General features: G+C 37.3%; 1 protein-coding gene across 4 annotated transcripts in view; it reads right to left on the reverse strand.

Moving 5' to 3' along the window:
• ppfia4 (PTPRF interacting protein alpha 4) overlaps positions 1–14,152 on the reverse strand; it is a 109,572-nt gene that overhangs the window by 4,207 nt on the left and 91,213 nt on the right. For 3 of the 4 annotated variants that reach the window (XM_058374073.1, XM_058374074.1, XM_058374072.1), the window contains exons 18-29: positions 11,144–11,253; positions 10,952–11,024; positions 10,014–10,095; positions 9,640–9,840; positions 6,342–6,404; positions 5,221–5,247; positions 4,566–4,741; positions 4,248–4,345; positions 2,937–3,112; positions 1,654–1,722; positions 1,270–1,450; positions 784–872 (exon numbers count right to left, since the gene is read on the reverse strand). In XM_058374073.1, the coding sequence (XP_058230056.1) occupies positions 814–872; positions 1,270–1,450; positions 1,654–1,722; positions 2,937–3,112; positions 4,248–4,345; positions 4,566–4,741; positions 5,221–5,247; positions 6,342–6,404; positions 9,640–9,840; positions 10,014–10,095; positions 10,952–11,024; positions 11,144–11,253 (1,315 nt within the window). In that variant the 3' untranslated portion in view covers positions 784–813. Of the gene's footprint in view, positions 1–783; positions 873–1,250; positions 1,451–1,653; positions 1,723–2,936; positions 3,113–4,247; positions 4,346–4,565; positions 4,742–5,220; positions 5,248–6,341; positions 6,405–9,639; positions 9,841–10,013; positions 10,096–10,951; positions 11,025–11,143; positions 11,254–14,152 lie in introns of all 4 variants that reach the window. The other variant, XR_009203065.1, reaches the window with a different exon arrangement.

Raw genomic sequence — 14,152 nt, forward strand, 5'->3', positions numbered from 1 at the left:
GGGATGAAAAAATGAATGGATTCATTCATTAGCTAGCTGATGATTAGGCAAGTGGAAGCTCTGACATTTCCAGAAACCTAAGTGACTATGGTAACTGATTAAGTGGTAGCTAACAGATTGTGAAAATTATGTGAGCTAGTTAGCTAGTTAAGTGCATTAAAACTGACATTATGAAAAGGAACATGTATAGATTCTCAGAGACTGGATGACTCTTGTCATAATCTTTGTCCTTTCTTGATAAGATTATAAGCATTGTTCTTCTGACCTCAAAAACAGGTTTTAGCGAACATTTCAGTGCTTAAACTGTGACTTCCTCTTATTTGAATCTTGCTAGAGTATCGTCCTCTGGATATTTTGAAACATGTTAGAAATACATCGGAAGAATTACACAGCTTTGAGCTACACTTCATTTTGTCTCCACATACCTATGCTATTGATTCTAGCATCCTAAAGCTAATTATTCCACCAGCTGACATAGACAGTGGGATTTTGAAGCAAGTTACACCATTAAGGTGTATCACACCACTTTTACTTAAACATATGTTCAATATGAAGTAGCATCTCATTTTTTATTTTTATTTTTCTAGTTCCAATTGTCTTCACAATTGAATATCACTAAAACCAGGTCCTCTGTCTTCTAGTGGAACTGTCAAAATTCCAACCTCCCAGCAGGTCCAGTACACCAATCACTTTATCATTCAGATAGAACCTCTATTCCTTAGTCTAATTTATTTCTGACTGAAGCATATATGATTGTAGTGAAGCTTCCCTGGAGCTGCTTACCTGATAATGAGTGTTGTTAGTAAAGCAGAGTTAGCAAGAGTAAGTCCTGATGGCAGAGGGGTCAAGTCTCTGAGGGGCTTGGGGTCCAGCTATAATTCCACAGGGACAGAAGTAATACAACATGCAACGAGAGGGCAAAAGAAAAGCAGCCTTATGAATGAATTTGGCGTTAGTACTTTCACTTCGCATCTCAAAAAACTAGAAAAAAAGATTATAAATGATTAAAAGATTAAAAAATGATAAGATTAGCTTAATGCATGCAAGTTCAGTTGCACAAGATTATAATCCTAGCTTCAGCAGCCAGGCTAATATCTTAAGCCAGACAAATGCTCAGGCATGTCATAAATATATATATATATTTATATATATGGTTCATTGTTAAAAGATTTGCAGGAATACGTGTTGTTAGCGATGCTAGACTTGTGAGATGAATGCAGTAAGCCAGTGAGAAAGCTGAACTCGTTTACCCCTCGAACCTCTTTTTACCTTCAGGCTGCAGCTGTTTCTTGGGATTGACAGTCATGGAGGAGGGAATGGACATGGTGGACAGGCGGAAGCCAGCGGGTAGCGTCTCAATGGAACCGGGCATCATGCCCAGGCCTTGGCCATCCCGTGGTCTGAAACGTTTCCTCCATGATGGGGACCTCCGAAAAGACTTATCATCACACTGTTAGGGAAAAAATAAAGCACACATTGGTAGAGAAACGGCATCGCTAACTGTATAATAACCACTTTGACCATATGTCCATATTACAGATATTACAGGACTCGCAAGTTAATCACATAATGATTTATCTGCTAATGACAGAGTAACAAGATCTGAACATTTCTATAACAATCGACTTAGAATTATAAACCCAATGATCATACCTCCTCCAGACGTCTGTCAGTCCCCAAGGCCAAGACATTGTTGAACTCCCGTTCTAGGATCTGCCTGGCCTGCGATCAGGAACAGATACAAGGTGTCATGTTTAACTTGATTACTTGACGTATTAACACAAAATGCTTAACCCTTGTTACTGTAGATGGTATAACACAATTCAAGAGAATTGTAGAAGGTTAAGTGAATACTCCAGCAATTTCCTACTTATTTCCCTTCACACATACACACATAGTGAGAGGAAATAAGTATTCAGACACTTTTGTATGTACAAATACAAACAAAAAAAAGTACAATATGTATTTGTACGCTTTGTTCTCAAGGTTAGACATCATTATTACATGATACTTAAATGGTTAATGTTATAGAGCCATAGCAAAGATCTGTGTCAGTACAACTGGATAGATGATATGCAGGTGGAATGTTCACAGAAACACAACTAATCATCCCCAGACATGTGGCATGCAAGATTTCACAAAATGCACTGGGATTAATAATAAGGAAGGTAAGAGAAAAGTTAGCTGCCACTCAGAAAGAGTTGCAGGAAGACCTGAAAGCAGCAAGAAACAACAATAAGCACCAAGCTGCACCATAATCATCTCCATGCTAAATCTGCTGAGAAAAGCAATAAAAGCAATATTCTTTAGGCAAAGAAAGCAAAAATCTAATTCTTTGGCAGTAACTTAGCTGGTCATGTTTATAAAGAAGGGTTTTAAATAATTTTCTTATTTATTATTAAATATTTATTTCCCCTCACAGTATAAGTGGGGGCTGTAATAAGAAAATAAGAAAGGTTTAAGTTTTATGGAAGCATCTCTAGCATAAGCCTAGGGGCAGTTGTTGAATTCCATCAGTCACTCATTCATTTCTGTGCTGCATCACACTTACCAATTTAATTGTACACATCAGGAAAACAATTGTACAACACAACACAGCGTGCTTCCGAATCGTTTTTAGACATGAGTGGGACATCGTGTGCAAAACACAAGTGTTGCTTTTAGCTTGCATTAAAGATAGAAACAGATGTCCACATATACATTTTGGTTTACAGAAACGACCCTTTGGATAATTAAAAAGCAGAAAAAGGTTGATTTTAGCTCAGCAGTGTACGGGGTGTTGGTATGTGTTGTGTTTGACGTGTGATCTACAAAAAGAATGGACTTTCGTTTAGATTTTGCAGTTTTGCTTGTTGCAGTGTCTATATCAAGAAGAAATTTCATATAAATGATCTTATTTGGTTAAGAAAACCTGTTTTTATTTTACTGCTTGTCACCTGTGTGTTCTGCATGGGAATCTGCAGGATGAGAGCCAGGCTGCTGAAGTCGAACGTCTCGTCCAAGGCGACGAGGGCACCGTGTACGCCGCTTTCCAGAAGGTTATTGCTGTACTCCTTTAGCCCGATGGTCTGCACCCAGTTCATCACATGCTCATTTGTCCACACCAGAGCGTCTGTGGAGGGACAGATAAACATTCTGTTACCTTGTATTTTGTTTTGTATGTTCTGTCTTAAAAACAACATTATAGTTATGAGACTTATTTCACAGAAGGTCCCTACAGGGTCTGAAGAGCACAATTATTTTACTACAGCTTCTGATGGACACTGGCTTAAGCTTATCTAAATCAAACCATTGACATGATCGTATATTCTGTGATGACTAGCGTTGCACATGATAACTTTATAGTGCAGTGCCTGGCAAGAATGAACAGAATGAACTCATAGTAACATCATGCCCTTATGTCAACAGATGCATATTCCTGGTGATTTTTCCACACAGCTGGCCAGTCAACTTTAAAGGACAGCACACGTGTGTGCCCGAGTACATTTACAAAATCTGCACGCGTGAGTGTGTCTTGTGTGTGTCGCTAGTGTGGCACATGAAAGGCTGCAGCAGCTGGATCAGGTTCATGTGTCACGCTCAAGTTCAACAAGGCACGGGGCTTTTAAATGGATTTGACACCAAGTCTCAGCTGTTGACTTTTCCAAATGCAGTTACCACTAGATGATGCTGTTTGGCTGGGAAAACTGATTTTTTTTTTTTTTTTTAAAATGAACATTCTCTCAGGTTTGTTGATGGTAGAGGAGCTGGGAGGTTTATGTCTCAGGGTACCCTCATGATTGTGTTAGCTTTTTAATAATGCTGTCATAGCTAGACATGCTGGATTCCCCGCTTGTCTTCCCTCTCTGTACAATGGACATTTCCTTTAAGCATTATAAGACAAGAGTGTTCCTAATAATCTGCGCTCTCTCTCCTCTCCATCTCACCCACAGCCACCCCAAACAGACTGTTAATCTTGTCCGTATCTGGTGCATTAACATTACTCTACATTACATTACATTACTTTATTTTCATGATATATGTTTCCAAATACACTACTAATATGAAAGATTACAGTGACCTTGGCCTGGAGGAGAGCTGCCTGATCCATCACCCTGCCTTACTTCTGTACAGAGTTAATGTCACCTGAAAATCACTTGCTCCTAAGAATGACTCCACACATCCATTGTTTGCTATACAAATATAGCTGAATTAAACTAATATTGAAAAAAATACAGAAATCTTGCTTGTATTACTGGTGGTTGTACCTTTGAGCTCATGGTGGCACTCCTCTCTCCTTCGTTCCAGCTCCTTCCTGTCATAGTTGAGCCTCTTTAAACACATGATGCCATACTGTAAACTGGCTCTGTTTCAAGTTTAAAAAAAAAGAAGAAGCAAGTTGTAAATTATAGTTGAATTAAATGATACAAATCTCAGTTGTGTGAATAATTGCCTCATTTACACTCCATTCTAATCTCAGACTCAAGCATGTTTTTTCTTGTGTAAAGTAAGATCTGAATTGCTTAATCGCTTGAAAACCATCTTGTGAGTGGATTCAGACTTTTAGAAGTAGCAGTATCTCCTACCTGTGAAAGCTGTCCACCATTTTTAAGTGTGTGCGCAAGTCTTTCTTGGTGAGGTGGTCCAGCATACGAGCATCTACCAGACACTCCATGAAGTAGCTGCGGTACTGAGGCAGGCCGAGACTAGGCAGCCACTCATTTCCTATCCACTCGTGGTTCATGTCTCCATATGCCAGGGTCTGAAAACAACATAGTCTAAAGTTTAGAAATTTGCTTTCTGAGCATTGACAGAGGATGTATGGAGGATTTCTATATTTGGGTTGAATTTATTAGACCAGTATTTCATGACATTTAGAAAGAACACATTTGTTTTTAAATATGAGAGTAGAACTGTTGAAAGCTGGGTTTTAGTTCCATCCTCCATCCCATCTCTCCCAACCTCTATACCATACTTTGAGCACAGAGAAACACATCAATGTCCATTTCAGAAATCTATAAACCACTGCAAGCCACATTCAAGCTATTTTTTTGTTTAAAAATAAAGAAAGAAAGTTGGCAACTTTCTATTTGTGGTATACCCCACAGATATGGTATGCGACATGTTGAATTTAATGACTTGAGGCACTGCAAGGCATTCATAGCTAATGATCTGCTGTGGCATCAATCCAAAGGAGACATTTCCTCTCTCTCTCTCTCTCTCTCTCTCTCTCTCTCTCACCTGTGCCCAGCTCCCTTCCTCGTTCTCCTGTCAGCCAAATCCCGGAGTGACAGCATGTTAATGCACAGCAGAGAGCGAGTCAGTCCACTTTCAAACGGAGCTTAATTAGTACAGTCATTAGAAGGACAGGAAGGTGCAATGCCAGTAGCGAACAACAAAACAAATGACAAGCCACATGAACAGATGACATTTAGCGTTATCTTTAGAATTTAAACACACTACAACACTGTAAAAGCTGATTGCATGCTGCTGATGTGTGAATATTAACATAAGTTTGTATAATTTGTATAATAATTATAATATTACACTGTTACTAAGTTACTGAGGCTCCAATTAGGGCTGTGAAATGGTTCAATAATAATATAATATTAATAATAATATTAATCATTATTAATGTATACCACATCACTGCCGAATTCTCCATTCAGATTAATTAAGAATGTGTTGATTCCCTGGCATTATTTGCATCCATAAGATAAATAATAGGTTTATACAGTCGTAATGTTCTTATTTTTAACACAATATCGTTTCTATAGTTACTACAGGGCCTTGTTGCAGACAAGACATAATCTGATTTTAAGAAAGGGTTTCATTATTGATATGAAGACAACAAAATATTTATTTATTTACTGATCAATTTATCGAAAATTATCATAAAGGTACATTATCATACCACTCCGCTGTTGATTATTTTACAATAAAGGTTGTGCTTTGTTGCTTATTTATTTGTATGCTGAACGTTGAATTCCTGCTCATTTTTTTCTTAACTTCATTGAACACTAATCCTAAACATGAGCTTACAAGATCTGAAGTACAGATATTTCAATGATTTAACCATGCACACTGTTAAGCACAAAGCGACACTTACACACAAATGGCTGTTTTTCAGATCCAGATTAAGTGTCAGTTAAAAAAAGGAAACTATTTCTAAACTGCATGGGATTCTCAAGTTATTATCAGACTTAACCTTTGTCTGAAAAACCAGCCTGAAGGATATGCAAAGGCAGCGTTGTTGCAGGTTTTGGGGTTTAGGGGTGGTGTTAAACGGGCAGTAGGGAGAAAAGGAAATGTAGCATATGCTTGGCACTGCAGGGGCAGAGGTGTGACCCAGATGGACTAACTGCTTTGGTGGAGGTTGCCATGTTCTCCATCTCCTCGTGAGTCACCCAGACATTTCCGGAGGACTGCATAGGAAAGAAAACACACACACGCACACACACACACAGAGACAGAAGCTGAATATAGAGAGACAATAAGAGAGAAAAAGTGAGATCAAAGTGAGAAGAGATACAGCAACATTCTATATTTAGGTTTTTTTTTTTTATTATTATTATTATCCATTTGTTTGTTCATTCGTTCATCCTTGCTTCGTCGTAACACTTTCCACTGACATTTTCTTTTTACTGAAAACTGGGAGAAAAAAATGGGAGTGATTAGAGAGTTTGTGTGAAACTGCGAGCAAATCAGGAACAGTACCATAAATGAGCAGCTTAATTAAGAGACCAAGCTTGTAAGTGTTAGCATAACATAGTGGTATAATGCCTGGACCACACTAGAGAATAACTGCGCAGTTAAAACCCTAAATACCTTAACCCTCAAATGCTCAGTTGTATAATAAACGAAATGAACATAAGTCGCTCTGGATAAAGGGGGTCTGCCAAAAGTATTTTTCTATACGACAAATAACCAGCTGTACTATCGCCCTTCATGTTTACGATAAATTAACCCAAAGTATACAGTGTTTGATTTTGGCCAAATCATTTAGTGTGGTAGGGTTGCTGATGGTTTGATGAAGTGGGTTTTGAAGCACAATCTTTGAAAGTCTCATAAATGTAGGATCAGGATCAGATAGAATTGTATAAATATGTAAGTGTGGTCCAGGAATAAAACATATTGCTGATTTTGCTTGGTGTAAACCAGTTTGAATTTTCATGAACAGAAATAAACACACGTGGGTGGAGCAGCAGGGGTCGGACAGTTTCTATTCTAGGGCATGTTATTCTGCCAGAGCACTGGTATATCTAATCCTACTTTAGTCTAAAATTATGTTAACATTATGCTATAACACTGGGACCCACTCCTCACTCAGTTATGAGGCTAAATTGATTCAAATTGTTTAAAAGACCTATTAGTTGTAGTCTGGTTTTATGCATGTTCCTAGTTGAATACAGCAGACTACAACATGGGACAGAAGTGAAGGAGAAGGACTGATAAATGGGGAAATCTTGCTGCAAATGTGGGAAACATATAAGCACAGGCCACACAAGGAGCTCTGAATGTGAAGAGTAGTCTGCAGATAACAATTATTATCTTTTCTATTTGTTGGTTAATTAAATTATATTAATAGTTTATTAATGAATAGCATTAATAGTTAATAACTTGTTGATTATCTATCTATCTATCTATCTATCTATCTATCTATCTATCTATCTATCTATCTATCTATCTATCTATCTATCTATCTATCTATCTAGGACTGTGAGGAAAGTATTTAGTGGTTGTGATGGTTTTATTGCATCTAAAACATATTTAAACAACTAAACAAATTATATTTAAATGATTATGGCTGTTATTTTTCATGGAAAATAGGACATGATATTGTGTGGTAGTTGATGTTTTTTTCTCTATTAACAAGTGGTGTAAAGGCTAAAAATATACTATCCCCTCTCTCAGAAACAGACCAAATCCTAATTAAAATTTTAATTAAGGATTAATCACTATTTATTAATGTTTATAGAAACATATAAAGAGATTCTTGGGCTGGTTTAAAATTGTCCTGAATCAGACTGTTAAGGTATAGAATATGAACAGTATGTAAGAATGAACATAGATTGATTCATTTTTTGTTTGTGTTTTGTTTGTTTTTAGAGAGGAGAGTTGATCTGAAATTGACACATCTAACCACATGTCTTGATAACGTATTCATTCTGCCATTTTTACAGCAAAACTACACATTGCTAAGTTTTGTCTTCACTGGTGGCCACAAAAATAGTACATATATTATTTCTGCCGCACCCACATGTGATGTTTTATATTGTGATTGTGTTTTGATCATAAACAGGACCTTAGATTAGATCTGGAGTCTTCAAAAAGGCCAGATGTACACAATATTGCCAAAGGTTTTGGGACATAGCTCCAAATCATTGAATTCAGGTGTTGTTTTTCAGGGGTTGGGCTCGGACCCTTAGTTCCAGTGAAAGGAACTCTTAATGGTTCAGCATACCGAGACATTTTGGACAATTTAATGATCCCAACCTAGTGGGAACAGTTTGGGGATGACCCCTTCCTGTTCCAACATGACTACACACCAGTGCACAAAGCAAGGTCCATAAACACATGGATGAGAGAGTTTGGTGTGGAGGAACTTGACTGGTCTGCACAGAGTCCTGACCTCAACCCGCTAGAACACCTTTGAGATGAATTAGAGCGGAGACTGTGAGCCAGGTCTTCTTATCCTACATCAGTGCCTGATCTCACAAATGCGCTTCTAGAGGAATGTTCAAAAATGCCCATAAACACACTCCTAAACCTTGTGGAAAGCCTTCCCAGAAGAGTTGAAGCTGTTATAGCTGTAAAGGGCGGGCCAACTCCATAATAAACTCATGTGCAGGTAAAGGCAGACGTCCCAAAACTTTTCACAAAAAAGATGCAGAAATTTATGTTATTAAACTTTTTTGGGGGGGAGGGGGGTCCACTATAACACTTCTATAACATTTGCATAATCTGAAATTTCAAAAAGTCTTGTTAGATATGATAGAGATGAAATAGAAACGTAGATGAATATTTTCTTTAATTATGTGCTATGGTCACAGTTAGATCTGCAGATCTGCATAACAAAAGAATTCCAATTGAAAATCCCACAGCCTATACATTTCTGAGCAACACTCAGGCCTTGGAATGAGGAAACCCAGCTGCTGCTTATTCCCCAATTGCCCTTTTATATGAACCTTCCTCAAATGAATATGTATGAAGGAGAGAAGTGCTGCATGCTTACATAGCACTTTTAAGCTTGTACACCAGGTTCATATTTAACATTTGTCTCACAGAATGTAGCCTAAGAAAAACATTTTACTACAGTAATCTACTCTTAAGCAGCTAATGGTGAAGCAAGTGTAGTGAGAGACAGTTTGTGTGTGAGTAGAATATTAATAACACAGATCATAATGTACTGGTAGCACAGAAGTTACTACTTGTGGTGTTTCAGGCATCAAAAGGTCATGAGTGCAAATCCAAGCACTGTCATGCTGTTACTGTTGGTGCTTAACCTTCAGTTTTTTATAAAAGCTGCAAATGTATGTATGTCAGCGTGTGAGAATATTGCCAGTATACTGTCTTTCTCCTAGATGTGATGTGTTTTAGTTCAGTTGTGATGTGTAAAATAGGCGTTATGTGATTTTTTTTTAAGGGTGAAGCTCTTACGGTGCGTGAGGTGAGTGGGGCTGAGGGACTGGTGAGTGACACCATCTCCTGGATGGCCAGTCTGAGCTTAAGCCTGTGTAGCGGGTTGCTGATGCCGATCTCCCTCTGGATCTCTGTATCAGATAGTGCAGACATGATGGCACCGCTCTTCACGTTGGCACGGCAAGCCGCTACGTACCACGCCGGCATGCCGACCCACAGCTGTGGGACAGGAGAAAGAAAGATTTTTGTCCATCATCATCATCATCACCACATCAAAGTGCAGTAAAGTGTGTTCATCATTTCTGTCACCCTCCTCAGTATGATTACCGTAATTATAATCATCACTGTATCAGCTGCATGGTGTGAGAATGTGTGTGAGTGAGATGCTCTACCTCAAGCCAAGATACCACCGTTGGGCCGTCCCACTGAGCAAACGGAAGGCCTTTCCTCCGTGCATCTTCCAAAAGCTCATGCCTGACAGTCAGAGGAGGAAAATAACTTATGATTTTGATCTGGAGCATATTAGATTGAAATGCAAATGTTGGATTATTCTTAGTTTCTCTCAGTTCCGAATTGCAGCTTCCAGAAGTCTAATTTCATTACTGACAATTGTTTTCGTCTCAGCATTAATAAAAAGCTTTTACACAATACTAACCTTATAATAAATAACAACAAATTTGTTGTTATTGACTGAAAGCAGGAGAGACAATAAACCATGCAGTAAAAACAAGCACTATGAGCTGTCCAGAACATCCAGGTCACATGGTTATCTTTACAACCTGCTTTATTTCTTTGTAAAGAAAGCCTATTGATGTTTCCATTCATGATTAAAAATGTGGATTCCTACTTGGGTTGCCAGATAATGTCTCACAGATTGATAATCCCAAATGCCACTGCAAGCAAGTAACCATTGATATTGCTTTGCTTTTAATATGGTTTGTGGTTATTTTATTACATTAGCACAGAATTAAATTCTGATTTGTCAGAAAGTTTGGATTGATTTTGTCTGAATAAAAGTTTATCAACAGAATTTGTAATTCATCTGAGCAATACTATTTACCATAGCTCTTCTTTCTTTCTCTGCATTTCTATGAAATTATGTGGGAATATGTTGGTGTTTTGTAACAGCTTCCTGTTCCACCTAAATCTGATTTGCATTTTAACCATTCATTATTAATGAAGGAACTAATGTTGAGGCAAAATCTGATTATCCGATCTAGTGAAAGATATCATTCGTTTGTTAATAAACATTGAATCGCTATCATGTGCAGGGATGAGAAAGCATATGAATTTTGTTGGTGACAAACATAAAAGTGGAAAGAACATGTACTTCTTCTTCATCCTGCGGTCTCTCTCAGCTTGCTTGCCCAGGGTCATGGTATCGCCAATGCTCATCTCAAAATCTGCAATTCAGTAACAATACACAAAGCTCAGATACCAACTCGAGATACAATGCAATACATTCCCAAAGATTTCTCAGAAATACTGTTGCAGAAAGATCATGTACTGTAAATGTGCTGACCTGGAATCACAGGTGGGGTCATTTGGCCATCTTTGCCCATTGTTTGGGGCTTATCCTTTTTGCCAAACAAGCGGCCAATGGAGGACTTGATTCCCTTCTTTTTGTTGCCACTGAAGAGAAGGAGAAGGGACATATAACATACAGTATCTGACTAGCTGAAGGATGACCTTTGCATCATTTACAAGGAGGTCATAGAAACCTCAGATGACACTGCGAAAAATAAATAAATAAATAAATAAATAAATAATAAAAACACACAATTAATAGAAAATAACTATGCAATGTTAATGTTAAGATGATTATGTAAACTATTATGAATTAATCCTCTAAATGAATCTCTTATTAGTGTATAATTGGCAACATGTTACACCTATAGTTTCTAGGTAGCATCAAGAAACATGCAGTTTATCATTTTAAAAGCTTATAAATGTTGATGAAGTCACTATTACAGTTCTACACGTGTTTTCTAAAGAAAAAAAGTTAAATTGTCACTAGAATTGTTCACTGCTAAAAAGAATAAGGCCAGTTTATGTTGCATCCATAAAACAAAGGGCATCAAATGTCGTGCTTGGACACTTCACTGCCAGACCACCAGAGGGTTGTTTTGCTTTAGTCTTTTCTGAGTCTTTGTTAATCAGTAAACGTTTTGTGGTCTTGCCCCAAGTCTCATGTTTCTGGTTTGTATGTTCAGTTTTACGGTTCCATGATTGGTGATGCCTTTTGATTTCTGTATTTTCTGTTGTTTAACTCTTTCTTAGTGTTTTTCTGTGTTTGGTGGTTTTTGCTATTGTTCTTAATAAACCCCCAGTGTGCTTTTGTCCAACATTTTTTGTCCAAGCCAGCGACTCTGGTTTGATCCCCACCTCCCTTGGAGCCAAAGAGACCAAAAAAGTAAAAATTGTTTTATCTATCATGAAAAATAAAATGACAGATCATTAAATAAATGTGACATACTAATTTAATGAATTAATTTAATTGCATTTAAATACTACAATGTGAATTAAGATGTGAATTTTTTCACCTGATAATTCATACTTAGCAATTAACATAATGAGGGCACTGAATTGTCTCTCCCAACTAATAATTCATGTATTACTCATTTTCACAAATTTCCTTTAATTATGAACCAAAGAAAGTGCTTATGAATAAAGTCCAGTTCAAAGTGAATAAGCCATTACCTAGTGTCTAATTTGCTTTACTGAACAAAGAACAAGACCGTAATTTTCCCTCTAATATGTCTGCCATACAAACTCGTTGTTACTACAGAAACAATAACAAATTTAAAAAAAGCACAATTGTATAATCATGTAAATTGCTTTGGCACTACTGTCAGGGCCATGCTGTTAAAGATAATTAATCAACACCTTTTGTCTAATCAGATTCAAGAATTTAACAGCTCTGTGGTATAATACTTATTAATGCCTTGTTATGGCATTATTACCTGGTACTGGCCATAACAGATGTGAATAAACACAGCATGCTGTGACTACACACTGAATTAACATTAATTAACATTATTAACATTATTACTGCACCCGGGAACCAACAGTGAGTCTTGTCATTACTGAATAATTATGATTAGTTATGGAATTATATAAATGTACATAATTGTTAATTTACATATTACCCTAGTTTATCAATCCTGTATATATTATATATATATGTATGTATGCATGAGAGAGAGAGAGAAGAAAAATTTTAACACATGTTGCCATCGCATGGAAAAGACATCGTATGCAACACAGAAAAGGAATTTCTACTATGACATATTAAATCATTCTTTGAAGTGAACTAAGTGTAAATGATTTAAAAGAAAAAAAAGAGATATACTGTATAACCAGCACACTAATGATGCATCATTGAGTGACTTGTGCTCTCACCTATCTCAGCTTACATTTTTTTATTGTGTGGTGTATTTTCTATTTCTCCTGTCATACCAGTTTAACATATTTTAGCTCCCCTGTTGTCAGACTATTTGGTATTCATGGTACTTATTTACTGCTTCAGTCAGATTTGATGTCCATTGAAATGAAATGTTTAAATGTTTGGATTCACTTCCCATCCATGAATATTTATAGAGTGCTTGCTTCCCACAGAGACACTTTGCTTTCAGAGGAGATTACGGGATAACTTCATTAGCACTGGAAGAGAGATGTGTGTGTGTGTGTGTGTGAGAGAGAGAGAGAGAGAGAGAGAGACAGAGAGACAGAGAGAGAGAGCATGACAGCAAGAAAGTCAGGGACAAAAAAGGAGATGTCTTTGTCCAGCTATTGCATCAGACCATTAATAATAATTGCATGCCATTAGATGAAAAGCATGAGGGTAGAGGGTGTGAGGGCGTATGAGGGGAATTTTAAGGGTGGCTGCAGTGTGAATACTCAGTAAGTGATGTGGTACATCTGTGAAAGTCACACATAATTAGCCAGAGGGCAGTTTTATGATTGAGTGTGATTTGCATTCAACAGCACCAGATTCGCTTCTAAACGTCTGTCTAGCAAAACTCGGTAGGTAATTACATTGTGTTTTATAGCTGTCTTATTTACAGAAGTCTTAATGACCTTAGACAGGCAACAAAACATTCAATAACAGGTCTTTAATAGCTTAGGTTAGTGAAGAAATGCTTATGCTAAGAACAGCTGTATATATAAAAATATGAAAATCTTTCTTTTAGTGGTGCAAACACTGTACAGTGTAATGGCTTCAATGCCTATGGAAGCAGTAAAGCACCATAAATACAGACATTTACATTTCTATGGCATTATTCAGTACACATGTGTAGAACTCTGTACAATGCATCAGTGCATATAATGTATCTGTCCTTCTGTATGTTCCTACAGTAGTGTGCAATATGCAGCAATGATCATTTGTCATATTACGCTAATGAGACTCACTGATGATGTCAGAATTAACCCAGAATTGCATCAGATTTACCTCAGGATTAACTCAGAATGACCTGATTTACCTCAGAATTATGTTAGTGTTACCTCAGAACTACCTCAATATTACCTC

This window comes from Hemibagrus wyckioides, linkage group LG21, assembly GCF_019097595.1.
Source record: "Hemibagrus wyckioides isolate EC202008001 linkage group LG21, SWU_Hwy_1.0, whole genome shotgun sequence".
In the NCBI taxonomy this organism is placed as follows: domain Eukaryota; kingdom Metazoa; phylum Chordata; class Actinopteri; order Siluriformes; family Bagridae; genus Hemibagrus; species Hemibagrus wyckioides.